General features: G+C 38.5%; 1 protein-coding gene across 4 annotated transcripts in view; it reads left to right on the top strand.

Moving 5' to 3' along the window:
* The first annotated feature begins 124 nt into the window (after positions 1-124).
* LOC122864451 overlaps positions 125-20,958 on the top strand; it is a 45,833-nt gene continuing 24,999 nt past the window's right edge. For 2 of the 4 annotated variants that reach the window (XM_044171897.1, XM_044171899.1), the window contains exons 1-20: positions 125-249; positions 1,305-1,418; positions 1,991-2,144; positions 2,298-2,490; positions 3,503-3,574; positions 4,360-6,277; positions 6,386-6,478; positions 7,053-7,166; positions 7,559-7,721; positions 7,821-8,013; positions 8,932-9,003; positions 10,804-12,709; positions 13,234-13,326; positions 13,797-13,847; positions 14,457-15,044; positions 15,349-15,422; positions 15,749-15,901; positions 16,405-16,565; positions 18,035-18,194; positions 18,289-18,480. In XM_044171897.1, the coding sequence (XP_044027832.1) occupies positions 1,310-1,418; positions 1,991-2,144; positions 2,298-2,490; positions 3,503-3,574; positions 4,360-6,277; positions 6,386-6,478; positions 7,053-7,166; positions 7,559-7,721; positions 7,821-8,013; positions 8,932-9,003; positions 10,804-12,709; positions 13,234-13,326; positions 13,797-13,847; positions 14,457-15,044; positions 15,349-15,422; positions 15,749-15,901; positions 16,405-16,565; positions 18,035-18,194; positions 18,289-18,480 (6,459 nt within the window). In that variant the 5' untranslated portion in view covers positions 125-249; positions 1,305-1,309. The remainder of the gene's footprint in view (positions 250-1,304; positions 1,419-1,990; positions 2,145-2,297; positions 2,491-3,502; positions 3,575-4,359; positions 6,278-6,385; positions 6,479-7,052; positions 7,167-7,558; positions 7,722-7,820; positions 8,014-8,931; positions 9,004-10,803; positions 12,710-13,233; positions 13,327-13,796; positions 13,848-14,456; positions 15,045-15,348; positions 15,423-15,748; positions 15,902-16,404; positions 16,566-18,034; positions 18,195-18,288; positions 18,481-20,958) is intronic. The other 2 variants (XM_044171898.1, XM_044171900.1) reach the window with 2 other exon arrangements.

The following is a 20,958-nucleotide window of genomic DNA, read 5'->3' as shown; positions in this document are numbered from 1 at the left end:
AAACCACACATGTCAGTAATTTTGTGTGTTTGACTGTCCACCGCTGCTCCCTGTGGTCAAAGCATCCACGGCCGCTGATTCGCTGCTTCTCGAGTCACTCAGTGACGTTGCAATCAGTGATTGGCTGGAGTAGCCGCCGTTCGTAGCGTTTGCGTCACGGGGTCTCACGTAAGAAAGGAAAGATGGCTGCCGCTGTGCTAGCTACCCATGTAACTCTTCTTGCTTCTACTTTGGGATATTGAAGCAAAGGTAAACGTTGCTGTTTAAAAGATATATGTATTGCACTACATTTATTTAAGGCAAAATCAATGGATAAAGTGGTGGCAAACCACTACTAGCTTACTCACCACCTGCTAGTTAATGTTAGCATGCTAGCAAGACATGTGTACAGTACAGGGTAAACAAAAGTCAGATACAACTCTTATCTTGAACTGGTTTGATATAAATACAATTAGACAATGCCTAACAGAATAGACAGTGGCCAAATGAGCCAGGTAGCTTGCTTTACTGTTGACTTTATTTGGTCATAGTTTCAACACAAATGTCTTTCTGTTCATGCTCACATATGGTAAACATGTAGGCATACACATGAAGTTATAAGTACACACAGACTGCCTTTTATGGAATAGGCACCCAATGGAGACAGGACATAATATTTTTATTTTACTTGACAAAACTTACTAAACAAAACTAAAAATAGAGTGGTAAATATAACATCTAATTTTTGAAAAGCTTCTTAATCTCTTTGTTTTTACCAGTCTTTAACCAAGCAACTTTCCTCTGTTATTGCAGTGGAGAAAAAGCTGTCATCTGTATCTTCTATAGATGATCATAGGGCAAAATAGAAGAATTTTGTACTGAATATGCCAGGAATGCCAGCACATGTGTTGGACGTGTTGGAAAAAAGGACACTACAGAAATGAGTGTCGTGAATTCTTGCACAGGCTGCCTGAGTGATAGATTTTAAACTTATTTTGTAGTGGAATTAATCAAGATGGATTGCTTAAACCTTACATGCATCCCAGACATAATATATTTGATATATGTTTTATTTTGGATTTCTTTTGTCCCTTTTACACAGGCAAAATCACAGTGTTTCACATAGGGAACACACCTCGTAGCCCAAAGGTGTCTTTGTTGGCTAACTAACCTGTTGCTAAGTAGTGTTTGAGCAAGTGATTAAAATACTTTAATAATAATCAGCCAAAACCTGCTATTGTCTGCCATTTATTTACAAAGAACAGTGTGCTCAGCAGATCTCATATTATCCAAACCTAATTTAGTATCTTTGGAAAATTTTCCAGCTGTCATGGAGAAGCAGAGAAGGCAACTGACTCCTGAGCAAGATGCCCTAGAGCACATAGTTGCTTGTAGAGACAAACCCTTCCTGGAGGAAAGGTTTATAGACTCCTTTAAAGGTAGGAGGTACATCTCTGATAGCAGTCTCTATATTGATATTGAAGGCATTTCTGGTATTACTTGACAACAGGCTGGGGAAGTAACTCAGTCAGAACCCATTTTCTGTTATTTAGATGTGAATGATTCAAAACATCACTTGTGTGTTAGAGGGGGAATTGGAGTGAACAAAGTGCCTTCCAACAAAGATGTTTTATAATCAAGTTATTAAAATGTTCTTCTAGATTTACCAGGAGTGTGGCCATGATCATAGACAGACTATTGTTCACTTAAAAGTATAGTATGCCCTAATACACATACATATTCCTCTTTAGGAGTTAATGTAAGACATGCTGGGAAAATGCATGACAAACCAGTTTAGAGTTAGACAAGGCAGACTGAGGGAAAATGTGAATTACTCCATAGTTAAAGATGAAAAAAAAACTTTATTCCTCAGAATGGATATGAAGGGATGATGTTTTATTTGAATACCAAGAGAAGATTTGTCTCTCAATCTGAAAATTACCAATTGCTCTGGTAATTGCACCATCATTACACTAGACTAATGTTTTCTTGTTAATCTTTGCTTTTCTAGGGAGAGGAGTGTTCACACACAAAGCCATTGAACCATCCACGTTTGTTGTTGAATATCGTGGGCACACATTTTCTCACAAAGACACAACACCTAATGTGTGTGATACTCTGAACAATTATTTGTTTGAGTTTTCATGGAAAGGAGCACAATGGTGGTAAGTTGTCTGCTTGTTTTTCAGTTTTGTCCTTAAACCTAGACCTGGTTAGGTTATCTACATTTTATTAACATGTTTTATAATAAAACCATATGGTTAAGTGCAGTCATTTTAAGAGTGGTTGAAGTTTCATTAAGAGTGTTTTGCTTGCAGCGTTGATGCTTCAAAAGAGGATAGGACCCTTGGAAGACTCGTGAATGACGATGACGTGAGTCCCAACTGTGAAATGAAGAAAATTGTTTGCGAGGGAAAGCCACACTTGTGCCTGTTTGCAGTGAAAGAAATATCTCCAGGCGAGGAGATAACTTACAACTATGGGGACTCTTCTTATCCGTGGCGCTCAAGGGTAGGTTTGTGTTATAGAAGGTCTAATACAACAGTCCTGCAATAAATCCTATTGCCATTAAGGTTATAACGTTCAGTTTTTGTTGAAACTGAGAGGTGTTGATTCAACTTTTTATTTTATTTTGGAGAATGTAGTATGTGATGCTGTTGAAATGTATTGCATTATACAGAGAGGTGTTTCTGTTATTTAGCCTACTGAGGCTTTGGGTTATTTAGCCTACTTAGGCTAAATAACAGAACTGAGTGTATAAGCCATGTTTTAGATGTAATGTGATGTAAGGTTTTGACTTGAGATAATTTCCAGGCCTACCACTCTGTCGTTAGTGAAACCCATTACAGTCGTCAATCGCAACAGAACTGCTTGTGATTTTGGCTGTCAAACTGCATTAAAAAAACAACAGCAAGTACATATATCATAGAGACTGTCTTTCAAGGTTGTTTATCATTTAATCATCATTTTATGTTGTTTTATATACAATATTACTCTTTCTGGAACATCCTAACACACATCATACATCCAATTATAAATTGCATCTGCTCATTCAGACAATCACATAACTGGCTCTGTCCCGTTTTATTGACAAAAGGGGCAGACTTTTATGGAATAGACGTTTTGAAATAAAATGGTCTTTGGGACAAATAGCGTTGGAAAGTCAAAATGGACTTTGGAAAAAGGGCATTTTGAAATATGAATTGATAGAATGAAATAAAAATGTCCCGCAATAAAGTTGTTTATTGTGGAAAGAAGCAGGATGAAATAATATTTAATAATAATGAACTGATTTTTTTTAAATTTATTGGATTATTTCAAAATTTCATGATTTTATTATATATTTTATCTGTATTTATTCATCGGATTTATTTAATTATTTATTTATTTAATTCAGTCACAGAGTATATTTTAATTAAGGCAGTACACTAAGTGACTCAAATTTACAGTGTGCAAAATTGCAGGTCTGCAAGTCAAGTGTCAAATTTCCACATGACTGTTATATCGCATTTGACATTTACAGTACTCCTTTGATGGCTCAAGTACCTCATACACAGACTTTTATGCTACTTCATCAACACCAAGGACTGAAAGGGTATGTAAAATACTATACTTAATGCTTTCACTAACTGTTTACATTGGCTTTTATGCACAATCCAGCAAATAAGAGAGTACTGCAGTATTAGCAACATATATACACACTGCTCCTGTACACTTGTTGTGGTTTTACTGTGGGTTGTGTGCTGCTTCTTGGCCGGGTTTAGTTACCTCTTGGAGTCTCTGCTGGTTGCCTGGCAACTTCACAGTGATGACAGGACTCCAGGAAGTTACTGCACCTGGCCAAGAAATAGTGCCACACATAACTCCTTGTAAATCAACAACTAAACCACACAGATTGTAGATATTGACATGTTAATTAGTGAGCTTTAGAGGTGATGACAGGATGGATTTTGTTACCTTTGGACAGAGCCAGGCTAGCTGTTTCCAGTCTTAAAGCTAGGGTAGGTAGGAGAAGCTAGCAAGAGACAGCTAGATTTTGAAAGTAATTAGTAATTTTCATGCACAATGAGTGCACGGCCAGAGTACACGCAGGTAGGCAGGTAGACAGGCAGGTAGACAGGCAGGTAGGCTTATTACAGACCCTTGATAGCCACAGATACCAGATTTTTTTCATTGTTTTTTTTTTTCAGAGCATTTTATTTATTGATAGCTGTCGGGATATAAAGAGAATTTCAACAAATGTAACAAAAAATGCTTCTGAAATACATTACCTACCCTAGCTTTAACAGTCCAGTAATAGAGTGCTTGTTTTTCTGTGTGTGTGTACGTATAAAGTTATATATGTATGTATGTAAAATTCTGTTTGTACCATTTTTCCAGCTTGAGGACTCGGCAGCTTCCAGCTCTGAAAATTCCTGCTCTGATGATGATGACGAACTACCTGACAGTGGACCAAGTCATGATAATGACAGTTTTGCCAACATCAACAGTCAGCTGGACTTGAGGGACTATTCACCTTTTACAGATTTAGATTCCTCTCAAGAGATGACGGGGACCTTTATGCTGCAACCAGATGACGCTTCATGCACCCAGCAGGATGACGAGGATGCTTTCAACCCTGGTGAACTCAGCTGGGATGAAGACTACGGACCCAGCAAGGCTGTACGAAAGCCCAAGAACCCTTCTTACACCAGTAAAAATTATTGTTATGTTTGCGGGGTAGGTTTTACTAAAATTGCTCGACATCTTTTAAGGCATGCTGATGAAGAGCCTGATATCGCTGAAGCTTTTGCATTTCCCAAAAAATCCAAGGAACGAAAAAGGTTACTTGATGATTTACGGAACAGGGGAAATTACAAACATAATCAAGAGGTGTTGAGGAATAACAGTGGAAAGTTAAAACTGAGAAGACGACCGACATCCGTGGTGTTCGATGCTAAAACACACGTGCACTGTCTATATTGTAAAGCCATGCTTAAACGTAAGGAAATGTGGAGGCATGTAGCCAGATGTCCTTCAAGGACGTCAAACTCTGCAACAGATGGAAAGACAAGAATCTTAAGTGAGATTGCTCTCACAGAGTCACCATTCTCCCAAAAACTTCCATCTGGTGTGTGGAAGATGCTCATAACTATGAAACCAGATGAAATTGCATTCGCTGTTCAAAATGATTTCCTTCTAATACAGCTGGCACAATATCTGTGCGAGAAGTATAGAAATAATCCAAATAAACATGATTACATCAGACAGAAGCTGCGAGAAATGGGAAGACTTCTGTTAGCACTGCATGAAAAGTCAATATTTAGCTTCGAAGATGCTATCAAACCCAGAAACTTCTACAAAGTTGTTGAGGCTGTCAAAGACATCACTGGGTTCGATAAAAAGATGCAGAGCTATAACAAACCAAGTCTTGCTTTGAAATTAGGACATTCACTCAAAAAAATAGGCGCCATTGTCCTCACTAAACTTGATGGAAATGAGCAGATGATGAGAGACACAAAGACATTCATGAAATTGTGTGCAAAAGAATGGAGTGAGCTTGTCTCCCAAACAGCCCTCGCTTCGTTGGGTGGACGAAAAGTAAATAACCCGTCCACCATACCATTTACACATGATGTGCAGGTTTTCTACAGGTACCTGGAAACAACATCAACTTCTTTCACTGAAAACCTGAAGATGAATGAAAGCCCACAGGGGTACAATGCACTTTGCCGAGTGACACTTGCACAAGTGTCAGTCTTAAACAAATGTGCACCTGAGGTTTCAAAAATGACACTGAAGGCATTCCAGGAGAGGGACGACACTACCCGAGTGTTGTCCAAGCACTTCATCAGAATAAATATTCTGAGCAGGACTGGCCAAAACATTGCTGTCTTGCTGACCTCTGAACTTGTCAGCACAATAACACTGCTTGTGAGCAAGAGAAAAGCATGTGGCGTACATCAAGACAATCCTTTCTTGTTTGCAAAGCCTAACTCTTCTTCTATAAGCCTCTACCACGGAGGGAACTGCATCAGGGCTTTTTCAAGCCTGTGTCGTGCAAAGAACCCAGAGCATCTCAGATCGGTGCATCTTCACAAGCACATTGCAAGAATCTTCCAGTTTCTCAACCTGGAGAACGACGAGCTTGTTCACCTTGCTAAGCTGTTGGGCCATGACATCCGGGCTGACAGGGACTATTATCGGTTGCCAGAGGCAGCCGTGGAACTTGCAAAAATAGCGAAACTTCTTCTGGCAATGGAAAAGGGTTCTCTTGAAAGATTCAAAGGAAACTCTTTGGAGGAAATTGAGATTGAGGGTATGTATCCAGTGTAATACACATCTCTGACCTGCCAGTGCTTAAGTAGAGACAAATCACTTCTTAAACTACAAATTAATACATACTGTATCTTGCTTTTTATTCAAGATGAATTGGAGCCAGATGTGGAGCAGGGCAACCCTGAAAATGGTGATGCTGAGGAGGACAATGAAGAATCAGAACTTAAACGTCAGCAGAGTGGTTTGTTATGAAGATCCCATACCCATTTATCTGTATTATTCATTCTCTTTTTTTTTAGAATATATTTCTTTGCAGAGATGGCCAATGTCACTGAAGTTGATAATGCACATTGCCACATTGCCTCTTACCTGACATAAGATTCCCTTCTGGTAAATTTGAATAAAGACTAAATAATTTTAAATATTCAAAGGAAGGATATTAATTGCTGAACAGAAATAACATAAATCAAATAAGTAAAATATTTCTATTATAATATTCTATTAGTCATATTATTTGACTTTTATTTTCACCACAGGTTGTTTTGGTGGATCAGTAGTGGTGTCTGGAACAGTGTGTCTATATTGTCACAAACATTTTTTTTCGCAGTATTGCAACAATAACCAAATGTATAATTTTTAAAATGGAACAATTGTTTAAAACAGAAATCTGTCATGTATAATGGCATGCTTTAGACTTGTTAAACACAGGTTGAACACATCTTTAGTTTTCCAAAACAAACACAGGGTTTGTGTATGAGACCAGCGTTAGCCTTGTTTATGCTTTAATATTTAATATTTTTCTATAACTTTTTCAGATGCTGTGGAACAACAAGGCAGGCAACTGACTCCTGAGCAAGATGCCCTGGAGCACATAAAGGCTTGCAGAGACAAACACTTCCTGGAGGAAATGTTTATTGACCCCTTAAAAGGTTTTTTTCCCCACTTTTTATTTAACCCTTTGTTTAAACAGGTATTCTCATTGAGATTTCTTTTTAAAGAGAAACCTGTGCACAGGAATAAACATATACAGTGTAAACATAAACAAACACAGAAATTCACAACAGCACACAATTTACATATACGGTACAGTAGAGTGGTACTCTACCACATAAAATAAAACAGTCACAAATAGCATTTAAAAATGCTTGAGTATAATGTTTTAAAATCTTTAAAGGAAATTGCCTTTGTGTAACTCGTTGAGAGGACTGGTAAGTAGGATGTTTTTGTTTTAGGATGTTTTATGTTTTAGTTGCAAGCTATCAATGGGATGGTTGGACAATAATTGGATGTAACTTGGACTGTTTTATTCTTGCTTTTATAGGGAGAGGTGTGTTTACCCATGAATCCATTGAACCATCCACCTTCGTTGTTGAGTATCGGGGGAAGATCTCTGCCATCTCTCACCAAGAAACCAGGAGAAAGAAATGTGGTTATACTCTGAACAATTATTTGTTTGACTTTTCATGGAATGGAACAAACTGGCGGTGAGTTTATGGCTTATTTTTCATTAAAGGAGGGGCCTATATTGGCATATGTTCATTTTAAGAGTGGTTGAAGTTTCATTAAGAGTGTTTTTCTTGCAGCATTGATGCTTCGAAAGAGGATGGGACCCTTGGAAGACTCGTGAATGACGATCACATAAGTCCCAACTGCAAAATGAAGAAAGTTGTTTGTGAGGGAAAACCACACTTGTGCCTGTTTGCAGTGAAAGAAATATCTTCAGGCGAGGAGATAACTTACAACTATGGGGACTCCTCTTACCCGTGGCGCTCAAGGGTAGGTTTATTTTCTTCAATGTGCCTTGCTTTTGATTTTGTTTTTATATATGTGCCTTGTTTTTGACGGAAAGGGAGTTTTTGCCCATTACGTCATGAATAATTCACGTATATTTGTATCTATTGCAGACATGTTTACTGTTCTGCTCCCCTCTGTTTATGACAAAATATTAGAAAATTCTCTCAATATAATGCAATACAACATCTCCATAATCAAAATATCTCTAAAATATTGTAATTGTCAACAAAAACTGAACATTATAAGCTTTGCCGTGGTAGGATTTATAACAGAACGGTTCTATTGTATTGGTGTACCTAATCAACTGGTAAGGTGGTGTAAATAACACTGTTGGAATATCATCATGTACATTACAGCCTTTATAAAATGGTGGAGAGGAGGTCGTGTGGCTCAGGTCCGATCTGTTTGGCGACACGTGAAGTTGCTCAACGTCCTCCTGGATCCATTCTTCATATATGTTTACAATCTATTTATAATTTTCTCATCATGATTGTCCATACTGTAAATGTTGGTCTATTCTGTACACACAACATCTGTTGCATGTCTGTCTGTCCTGGGAGAGGGATGCTTTGTTTCTTCCATTTTTTCCCTGTTGAAGTTTTGTTTTTGGAAGTTTTTCCTTATACAAATCCTTATACAAAGGTCTAAGGATAGATGATGTCATATGCTGGACAGATTGTAAACCCCCCTGAGTTTGTGATTTTTGTGAAATTTGTGATTTGTGATATTGAGCTATATAAATAAAATTTACTTCACCTAACTTAAAAATGTTTCTCTCCGGTGCAGACAACATATTAATGCAGTTTGATAACTTGCAATCCTCTGTGCAGGAAAAATGTCAAGTTGTGTTTGCAAATTTCGTCATGACTTTTTTTTTCTCCGTCTTCTTAATATTTACAGGAATCCAGTGAGGAACTGAATTCATCACAAATCAACCTAAATGCTGCTGCATCTTCACCAGTGGATGAAAGTGTAGGTGTTGAATGCATTTCCCTTATTAAGCACCAGGCAGTTGTGGCATTTGAGGGTAAGGCATTGCTGTTATGTAAGAACTGTACCCCCTTATGATGCCACTGGTGTCTCCAATAAGGCAAATGTTTTTCATTTCTAAGATATTTTCTTTCAGTTATTTTAGGGCTACAATTCAGGATTATTTTCATTATCGATTAAACTGCCAATTATTTTCTCTATGAATGGTTTGGTCTGTAAAATGTGAGAAAGTAGGGAAAATGTCATCATTTCCTTACAACTAAACATATTGAGCTTACTGTCACATAAGACAAAGAAAATCCCAGAGTTGAGAATGTAAAACCAAACGAATATTTGATATTTTTGGTTGGAAAAATTACTTAAAAGATAAATTGATTATCAAAAGATTAATTGAAAATGCTTATGCAAATTACCAAAGCCCAAAGTAATATCATCAAACTGCTTTTTTAATTCATTAAAGTGCTCATTTAGTTTGAACAACAGAAAGTGCAAAGATATTCAATTCACAATAATATGAAGAGAGAAAAGCAGCAAATTGCCACCTGCAAGCCCACACAAGTCAATTAAAGTACTCGATTTAGGACACTACTTGCCAAGCTCAACGGCAGAGAAAAGGCAGGTAGCCAAAGTAAACAAGTACGGGTAAACATTTAGCAAAACAAAGAGCAGATATTTTTCTCAGGAGTTCGTTGACCAGAGCGGAAATACCAGTGACTATTGGACTTCCATTCATCATGTAGTCAGAAAGTTGACTCTAGTGGGGCGCCCATGTTCCTCTGTTTCTGTTGAATGTATGAGCTAAAGGCCCACAGTGGACTTACTTCTGTCTTTCAACCCCTTAGTGGTCAGAAATTGCTTTGTGCAGCTTTAATTAATTCACTCAAGTGTGGCTTTAAAGATGAGCACTAAAGATTGATTTATGGATGTGAGGTAAGGGGTTACGGTAGACTACGCTGCAGCTGATCTCGTCTCCTCAAAAATGTAATTACTCGTGGGGACCCCAAGAACTGTGATTGGGTGCTTGTGTTTTCTTCTGCAATTTTCTGACGCTGGGGGACATTTTTGAGAGTGAAGACAACTTTAAGGAAGTTGAAGACTCAGTTATCTTCACACATCTAGCAAAAACATCTCCTCTGCAAACCTTCTCACTGCGACCCCCACACTCTCCATGAATGAATGAACGTAAACACAGTGAGTGCAGGGCAATAGTCTCCTATTCGCTAATGAGTCATGGCAAAGTAGAAGTTACTTGGATGTAACTCCAGTTCTATAAATACATCATAGCCCACCATTGCTCTATATCACACAGTCAATGAAAGAATGTAAACACATATACTGTGGCGAATATAATTAAAGCACAATACAACATGGTCACATACAATGCATCTGTCCAGTTTTGCGGTGGTGATATGAATGGGTGATCCAGCGCTGAACTATAAATCAAAACCTACGCTGTAGGTATCTGCAGCGGGACTCTCGTTAACCCCTTTTGTTTCGAGCATAAATCTGGCTTAAAATGACAACCGAAACAGCAGCACAAGTATATACATTGCTCCATTTTACGTAAAACCCCAGTGAGACAGATAAGAGAACAGAACAAGCACAACAGTCAAAGAGAGAAGCCTGAAGTCTGAAAAAAGTGAGCATTGAATGCAGATATACAGTATATTGTATATTGATGCTGTCAAGAAATTAGAAAATGTCTACAGTTAGAGGGTTAATACTACATTATTTTGTGTTTGGTTATGTAAAGTGTATAAAATTACTTGTTAATAATTCCAGATTGAGGACTCAGCAGGATCCTCCAGTTCTGCAGAATCCTGCTGTGATGAGTACATACCTGATGGTGAACCAAGTAGCGATGACAGTTCTACCAGCAGCAACAACCAGCAGTGTCAAAATTTCAAGAACAATCCAGATCCAGATTCTTCTAAACAGCAGGGCTTTGTGCATCAACCCGTCGATGCTTCATGCATCCAGCAGGAAGACGAGGCTGATTACAGCTCTGATGATTTTACCTCTGATGAAGAGCCCGAAGGCACTTCCCACTCCAATAAAAATTATTGTTACGTTTGCGGGAAAGCTCAATCTAAAATTTCTCGTCACCTTTTCACCCATAGAAATGAAGAGGCTGATATAGCTGAAGTGTTTGCACTACCCCTATACTCCAAGGAACGAAATAGGCTACTGGATAAGTTACGAAACAGAGGAAATTACAAACATAATGAAAAGGTTTTGAAGACTCACCGTGGAGAACTGAAAGTGAGAAGAAGAAAACCAAACATGTCCACCGCTGCTAAAACATATGCACTCTGTCTATATTGTAAAGGCATGTATAGTCGTAAGGACATGTGGCGACATATGCAAAAGTGTTCTTCAAAGAAGTCCTCAGAACCTCCAAGACGTGGCAAGAGTAAAGTCTTAACTTTGGTTGTTGCTGCAGAGTCAACAGACCCCAAAGAAATCTCAGCAGATGTGAGGAAGATATTAAAAAAACTGAAGAAAGATGAGATTGCATCTGTAGTTTTGAGTGATTCCCATATACTGCTGCTGGCACAGTGTTTGTGCCATATGAATGAAGGTAAAACAAAAAGACATGAAAACATCACACAGAGGCTGCGGTTAATGGGAAGGCTCCTGTTAACATTAAGGAAAAAGTCGATATGTAGCCTTGAAGATGCTATCAAACCCCAAAACTTCAGCAAAGTCGTTGAAGCTGTCAAAGAGCTTGCCGGTTTCAATGAAGAAATGAAGTCCTGTGAAAGACCAAGTCTTATGACGAAATTGGGAAATTCGCTTAAGAAAATTGGTGACATTAACTTCGCCAGGGCTTTGAAAGAGGATGCTGATAAACAGACAATACACGAAGCAGAGACATTTATGAAGCTGTGTGCAGAAGAATGGAGCTATGTCCCCCAATCAAAATCAAGAGTAAACAAACCACCAACCATACCGTTCACCCATGATGTGCAGCTTTTCTACCAGTGTATGGAGAAGACAGCAGCTTCTGCAGTTGAAAGTCTGACGCTGTATGAAAGCCCTCAGGTCTACAATGCACTTCTCAGAGTGACAGCAGCACAAGTGTCAGTCTTAAACAAAAACATGGTAGAAGTTTCAAAAGTAACGCTCAAGTCATTCAAGGAAAGGGACGAGACTGAGCTTCATGAAGATGCTGCTGTTTGCCAGTCACAGTTTGAGCAAATTCTGTCCAAGCACTCTGTGAAGATCAATGTCATGAGCAACAGGGGCAAAAAAGTTGCTGTTACGTTGACCCCTAAACTGCTCACTGCAATAACACTGCTTGTGAACAAGAGAGAAGCATGTGGTGTACATAAAAAGAATCCCTTCTTATTTGCAAGACCTGTTGCCATAAGTACAAGCTTCTACCATGGACACCAGTGCATCAGCACTTTTGTAGCTCGGTGTGGTGCAAAGAACACGGTCAACCTCAGGTCTGTGTTTTTTCGTAAGCACATTGCAAGAGTTTTCCAGATTCTCAGCCTCACGAATGACGAGCTTTGTGAGCTAGCCAAACTGCTGGGCCGTGACATTCGGACTGACAGAGAGTATTACCAGATGCCAGAGGCAGCTGTCGACATTGCAAAAATCTCTGAGCTACTATCAGCAATGGAGAATGGATCTCTTGAAAGATTCGAAGGAAAATCTCTCGAGGAAATTGAGATTGCAGGTATGTGTCCAGTTCAGTACTTAAAGGTGCCCTGTGGAGTTTTTGTGTAAACAAACAAATGTTATGTTTACATTGAGTGTTACTCACAAAATGCATTGTGTTTATCCTTGAGGAGAACAAACATGTTGACTGCATTTGCAGAGCCATTTATTTTATTTTTTACATTTTGAAACCTGCGTTGTTTACTCCCATTTACATGCGAGCTCTCTTCTTCTTCTCTGTCTCTTGCTGGCAGATCACTGTGTTTCGTGGTACATTACTGCCACCGGTCAGTGGAATACTGTGAAACCCTTGACAGGAATGTGTATTACATCCCCTGCATGCATGTGCCCAAGTACAAGACAAAAACTCCACAGATTACCTTTTTAAAGAGTGTCGAATCTGCCAATACGTGTGTGAATTAGTAGACCAAGGCCTTTACTTAGAGCTGTGCGAGAATTCAATAATAATAATTTTTACTGGCTTTCAGTGACATGATGATGAGATCTAAATTGATTATTCAAATCAGTTGCTTTCCTTTGAAGATCTACTGGAGCCAGATGTGCAGCAAGACAACCCCGAAAACAGTGATGCCGAAGAGGACAATGAAGAATCAGAAAGCTCTTTTCAGCTGTGTGGTATGTAATGGACACGAGGCGAAGACTTCATTATGTTGCAAGAAGGACAAAATAGATAATATATTTGTTTAAACAATACAGAAAAGAAATAGCAGCTGGTTTGCCTCTCACACTGTCTGTGATGTTTCCTGGCAACTTGTCTTGTTTGTTTTGCTACATATATTGACATATATGAAAATACCCATTAATGTTTGTTTAAATGATAACAGATATTTCGTGTCTTTATCAAAGTAACTTTAACTGTTTTATGAAGTCTGAGGGGAAAAAAACATGACCGAAAGAGAGATGGTGGCGTTTACAGTAACGATAGTCAAAGAAGAATACAATTTTAGCTGAATGGTTGTCATCAAAGCAATCCACAAATGACAGTTCTGAAACTTTAACTCCCTTACTGGCTCTAAATGAAGCTTTTTTAGTAAATTATTTACTTTGTTACTGGTACCAAAGGACATTTTTCTTTCTCTTTTCAGATGTAAAAAGTGGGACGGACATTGCTCAGGACAATGCCACCACATCCAAAGGTAATGCAAAGGCATCACTGGCAGTACAGTAGTCTGACATGAGACATACACCAACACATACTCACCGCACAAAAAGAGGGATCGCTGAAAGAGGCTGTTTTGATGAGAGGTTATTTTATATTATATGTGCAGTGATCATGGAGCTAGTTGCACTTTTTTGTGTTTGTATGTGTTTCCTTTGTACTGAAGTAATCATCAGCAGAACTCTCATTGTAGGACAGCAAGAAGCAAAATACATCGAAAACTGAATTATAAACTAATAACATTTTACGACCAGCTGCAGTTTTAGGTTAAATATGTATCTAAGCAAGGTATTTTGATGCTTATCTTAATTTGTTGACTTTCAAAAAAAAAGTGATTTTGATACAGCTACAGATTTAAGTGGGAACTTTATTAACTAACGAGGAGTTGGTCAGGGGCCTAGAAAATCATTGGCTTGTGACTTGGTCAGAGATTTGGTTTGTACCTATGGATTTTATTAGAAACCCAAAAGAACCAGATTTTAGACTTTTCCGACTGAATGGAAATCTAGTGATAAATATAAGGTAAATAGTGAACAAGGAAAGTGTAGATAATCTTGTCACATAGCTATACCTCTATCTCCTCTAGGTCTTCCCTCCTTTTCGACAACTAAAAAAACCAGCAGAGTTTCTAGAGTTTCTTCCTCGTGGAAATGTGGCCGAGGCAGGAAGAAGGAGAGTGAAAATGAGGCATCTGAGCTGAATGATGAGAAAAACGATGAGGTGAACACAGAAAAGGATGACGGGTCAGAGGAAATGCCTGCGAGCTGTGCTGTCAACACACCTGAGGAAACACTTTCTCCTAGCAATGAGGATGCAACAAACATTTGTTTTAGTGATGACGATGAGGACATGAATGTTGACTTTGACATGGACATGGACACCGATGAGGACATTGCCAGAAATGAGGAAAAAGATGGAGATGGTGACACAAGCGGCTCAGCAGCAATGCCTTTGATACCAGATGTAAAAGATGCAACAAAGCAGAACAATGACAGCAGTGATGCTAAGAAGAACTACAGCTCACCTAACAAGCACACCACTGTTGCAGACCTTGAAGAGACCATGGACCTCGATACAGTGAACCATGTGGAGAAAGAAGAACAAAAGAAAGGAGGGGAACAAAATAACTGGGCGGATGTGGATAGCAGAAGTCCTGCTGCCATCTTAGATGCAGGTAAAATAAATCTGTTGGGTTCTAGAGGGAAAGTCAAGGAATCACCAAAGTAATTAGGACACATCATCTGGGAACCATGAATGTCTGTATAAATGTTTGTGCCACTCCATCTAGCTAATCTAACTTTGACCTATTAATGGCGCTCGAGGAAAAGTCAGGGTAATCACCAAAGTCAGCAGAATTTATCCTCATGGGACCTTGAACATCTGAAGCAAATTTCATGGCAATCCATCCAATAGTATACATTTTGAATTGTATAACAAAAACATGGTTTTACACCTATATATGATTTCATTATTTATAGAAAAGAAGAACAAACTATCAGCTGCAGTGACTGGAATGAAAGAACTGAAGATATTAATCCCAAAACTGCAAATTGTGAGTATCCAATTTCGTGCCATTTTCTCTCATAATTGAAAACTGGTTCAAAGTATGAATTAAAACTTTCTTTATATACACACTTTTGGCAAAAACATCACATACTGAATATTCTCCTATATAATGGCTGACATGACCATGCTCATTTTTAGCTGTAGATTTTTTCTTTAGCTTTTTATTATACACAGCTACTGTAGAAATGATAAATGACAAGAATATACAAAGTCTCAACAATACTTGATTTAACATAAAGTGTAATCATTTGCTGAACAAGCATCACCGTTTTCCCAAGTGACTATTATGTTTCGTTGTTTCTTTTGTTCTAGGAGAAGTTTCAGGCTTCAGTCCACATTTCCCAGTCATCATCTGTGTGTAACTCTGTCAAGCGGCCGGTGACAGATCAGCCCATCCAGGACAACAACCGGTGTCTAACATCCTGTACTGACACACACATCAAAAACAAGCCTAACTATGCAAAGGTAAAGTATTTACTGTTCATTAGGTAAACATAGAATTTACAAGAGTATTTTGTCACATTAAATGTATGAGATAACATAAGAATTTGAAAAGATTTAAATAACCTTGATCACCACTATGTTATTTTTATGATGAAATCATCTGAGCTGAGTACATGCCATCTAAAATTTGAAAGGATAAGCAAACATTCTTTGAAGCTGGTATGAGCAGTTCAAATGTCGCATCATTTCCTCTCTACAATGCAGAAGGAAGGAAGATAAAATTATGTATAACTTTTAAGATTTATCTGCAGTTTCATATTTCTCAATGAGTAATTTTAATTTGCTATTCTCAGTTATTTGGGCTGCTTAAGAGCAAGAGTGTACCATTTTTAGTCTATTAAGTTAAAAAAATTGTGGTGGGCAGAAATAATATAGATCAAATCTTAAACAAAACAAAACACAAGGATTCACAGATAAGATCAATCAAATTATCCACGTTCTTCATCTACTCTCTTGAATATCAGGTAATGCAGATGACCTGCTCGCACTGCAAGACGAGCATGATGAAGGGCCAAACTGCTTACCAGAAGAAGGGATTCACAGACGTCTTCTGCTCCAAAAACTGCCTATTTGAAATGTTTCCCATCAACAAACCAGTGACCAAGACCTGTCATTACTGTCTCAAGTGAGTCTGTGAAGAACATCACTTCATCTTAAAGTACTACACCGCTCTTGCACATGTCGTATAAAAGCATGTTGTAGTAGTTTCACTTTACTTACAGGCAGCCACTGGTCTCCAGTTGTTTCATTATGGTGGTAAAATTAACTTGTGGAGGCTTAAAACTTGTGTGTTACTAAAACGTAACAAACACTGAATCAGCTCAATGGATTCTGTCTCTGTTGGACATCAAATACTCTAAAATCACCATAATAAAAAACCGTCTGGTTTAAGACAGCTGACTGGAAATTACTTTAAATACATCCCAGTGTCTTTCTCTCTTCTATGCTCCTATTCTTGTTTTCAGACACGTTCTGATTTGTTTTTGGTGTTTATAGTTGTGAAAGAACCAAAAACTCCCGCACATTGGATCATTTTTACTCACTTTATGACATTTCGCTCCTCGGACCGCCATTAGGCAAAATTTATGAATTTAACTTTAGTGCACAGGATTTTTAGATTCATTCACAGTCAGAGGTTGTGATCCGACGCACCTGTCTATAAGACTTTCTGGAGTGCAAGAACTTTGTAGTGTTTCAGGCTGGGTGCTGATATTTAGAAGGCAGAACATGATTGCGATAGACCCCGCAGAACATAATAGCAACGGACTGCAGCACAGTTATATTGGGCTCTTACAAGCCACTAGCACCACCCGCCCGTCGGCACACCATCTCTGCATTACCTCAAACAAACGCCGTTTCCACTCTTGATGTAGGGGTTGTTGTTTTTTTTTCATGTGAAATGCATGTCCTCTCTCTCTCACTGATCGTTACGACTCAGCACCCATAAACTAACCGTGCTGCGGTATCAGAATCAGAATCAGAAATACTTTATTGATCCCCGAGGGGAAACTCTTTCGTTACAGCAACTCACTATCACGTCAGTGCACACAGGAATAGAAGGAATAGAAGTACCAATAGAACTAATAGAAGCAAATCAAAATATAATACACTATAACACAGGTAAGATAAATTAAGTACAAGTGGATATAAAGTATAAAAGCTAAATAAGTGTAAAGTACAAAGTGGATTTACCGGTTGATGATAAGTATGTACGGTATAATGGAGTGGGTGGGAGACACTGTGCAAGATGGCATGTAGTTTGGCCAGCATCCTCCTCTCTGACACCACCACCAGAGAGTCCAGCTCCACCCCCACAATGTCACACAGGTCGACTAGCTAATGTTAGCATAGAAAGTCATGTCACAGTAGTTACTGCAGTCGCACAGTAGCTTGCTGGTCCTGCTGTGCCTCTGTTTGAACATTGTGAAACCGGTATATTGGCACATCTCAACTTGCTACTCAGGCAAGCTTCTTAACCTCTTCATTACGTTGATTATCTCATCATATCCTAAACATTATCTTTGTGTCAAAGTTTATTCACCACATTTAAGGCTAATATTGTAAGTTTATCATCTCTCCTCCTCGTTCTGGCAGGGTGATATCGCAGCCTCTGGACCTCATCATGGCTGCAGTGGACATTAAGGGGACTATGAAGAACTTCTGCAGCGTGACCTGCCTGACCTCTTTTAAGTCCAACACTGTGTCCCCCCAAACACCACAGTCAATATGCAGCATGTGCAACAAATCCTGCACTGTAAGCAAAAACTAATTTTTCTCCAACAAAACTGTTCATAGTAACTATAAACTCTTTGTCGTGCTCACTGCTCCTTTATCATTATCTTCCACAGACCGCATGTGAGTTGACCCTGGACGAGGCGGTCCACAGGTTTTGCAGCGACTCCTGCTTGGAAGATTTCCGCAGGGTCAACGTGGCCGTCTGTGAGAACTGCAGCTCCACCTGCCACAAACCGCTCAGGCTGAAGCTGGAGGAGGGGACCAAAACCATCTGCAGGGAAGAATGTCTTGCCGAGTTCAAAGAGGTGCGGAAACATCAAAATTGACAAAGACAGAAATAATTACAGCTTGGATATAATGATATATCCACAACCAAAACACTGTATATACAAAGTACTCGTCCAAAATCATCATATAGTGCCCAAGCCTAAATCATGGTTTACTCAAGGATAACAGTATGGTTACAGCTGCAGAGAGGGTAGGCTCATTGGTATAATGAACAGAGCCTGTCAGATTAATAGTTTGTACATTTTCGTCATATTTAGTTTTGTTCCACTTCAGTTTACTGTTTAATTTCCCAGCAATGTACCAGAAGTGGAAAACTGGTAATATTTATAAAAATGTAGATTAAATAATAATATATATTTTATAATGAAAAGAACAATAACACAATGGGAAGGAGCTAAAATATTCATAAATGATAAAGCTGGTGTGATCTATGCTTTTTTTGTCCCATAAAAAGAGCAAACACCAACAATGCGTGGCACTCAGCCAACCAGAAGTGGGTCAATGTAGTTTAGCTCAGTCAAACTGGAGGAGTTATTGGGGCAGGATTAAACAGTGCATTTGTTAGGGACTATTTTCAGCCAAAGATTAATGCACATTTGGGTCCGCTAGTGAGTATTTATGGTATCAAGGGCACTGCAGTCAGGCAAGCTGCTGTACAGAATCTGTTGCACGTATGTTTGTGCAGTTATGGTACAGGCGCTGAAAGCAGCCAAAAAGCCCAAATATGAGTTCTTCTTCATAAGCAGGCACTTTAAAAAAGCAAACAAGCAATAAATTCTGATTTGTAAAGACTAGGTACGACCTTTCAGTCTCAAATTATATGACATAGTGCCATTCTTCATTTTTTTTCCTTTCATAATGTACTGTACCCATATAAAATTGTATGGTTTTTAAAAAATAATTAAGATGAAATCACCTCCACTGCCAATATGTATTGCAAAACACTTGGCAAAAGACTTTTCTGTCCATCTGAACTGCCAAAGTATTTCCTTGAAAGGTTTGCTCAAAATTCAAATTTATTCCTACTAAGAAGGTCAATGACAAACCTGTTGAGGATTTTTTTTTTATTGGGGATAAAAAATATATAAATCTGTGTATATGACTGGACCTTGACATCTCCAATATCGGCTTATTGTATGTCAACCAACAACAAAATTGCATTGCAGAAATGCCAAAGATACATAAGAGGTTATTTATCTTAAAAAAGTGTCCAATGCAGGGAGCAGACAAGTTGTTTTTCAACTGTAAAATGATGCACTTTGTGCATTTCATGTTCACAGTTCTTAAAAAAAGAACAATTTGATCAAATATTGATATTGGTATCAAATATCCATTAATGGTCGGGCAATAATTACAATGTACAGTATATTAACAGTGGGGGTTATTTTACCTTCATATTTCTTAAAAATGTTACAGAAGAAGGGCTTCATATTTCCCATAGTTACAGTGAATTACCTTTTTAAATATGAATTAATTGAAAATTTGAGCAGACCTCCTAAGAAAAATACCTCCACTGCCAAATGTATATATTTACAAATATGAAGGGGGAAAAAAAACATGTATACATTTTTTATTAATATTTGTAGTCAATGGTCTCCTGAACAGGGATAGTACAGTACTATGTTCACATTTTATGTATGTGGTGTTGCTGTACAGTATGTTGCCCTAAAACATCTGCCCTGTGTGAGGCTCGAACTCGCGACCTTCAGATTATGAGACTGACGCGAGGCTCCGAACCCTGAGCAAGGACCGTTAAGTAGCAAACGGTTGGAAACCGTTGGAAATTTGAGCAACTCTACAGGTACACCGTTTTTACATTCAGGGTGTGTTTTTTGTGAGATATATTGTCACATTTTTAACAAGACACATGTCAAATATTATTTCAAACGAGTGTCAAAACCGACTCTTGAGATTCGACACAGCAGTTGACAAAACAATCTCACTTTGAGGTCCATTTAGGAGACGTAATGCGATCGTTTTGTCCGTAAAATTGAAAATTTAACATTTCTATGAGTGAACTTCTGAACTATAACCATACTGAACAAACTTCATCTGCCGATGAACAGTAATCTGATATGATTGAAAGCTCAAGAACTGTGAGGTGAGATTGTTTTGCCAGATTTGATGTGTAATATATCACGTTTAATTAAATGTATGGTATGATAAGAGTTTGGTGACTTTCGCTTTTTTTAGTAGTGCTTTTTGGCTGCCCGCAGCACCTGTACCGTAATTGTAGGAGTAGGCGAGCAACAGATTCTCAACGTCAGGTCCGTTAACTAGAGTACCAGTCTGCGGTACGGTCGCTGTATGTAGGATAGACTCGCAGCGTGGTGGCGTTTACATAGTTTGTATAGCGGAGAATAGCCGTTTTTTCGCTCTTTCATTTTGCGCGAGGCCAGTGTCGGAAAATGAAGTGCTCGGTACCCGGTTGTGGAAATGTCCGCACCTCAAGATTATCTACTCAACACAAATTTCACGTTTTCCCCTCGGATCCG

Source organism: Siniperca chuatsi, linkage group LG17 (genome assembly GCF_020085105.1).
Source record: "Siniperca chuatsi isolate FFG_IHB_CAS linkage group LG17, ASM2008510v1, whole genome shotgun sequence".
Taxonomy (NCBI): domain Eukaryota; kingdom Metazoa; phylum Chordata; class Actinopteri; order Centrarchiformes; family Sinipercidae; genus Siniperca; species Siniperca chuatsi.
This window is presented reverse-complemented; position numbering and strand designations above follow the sequence as displayed.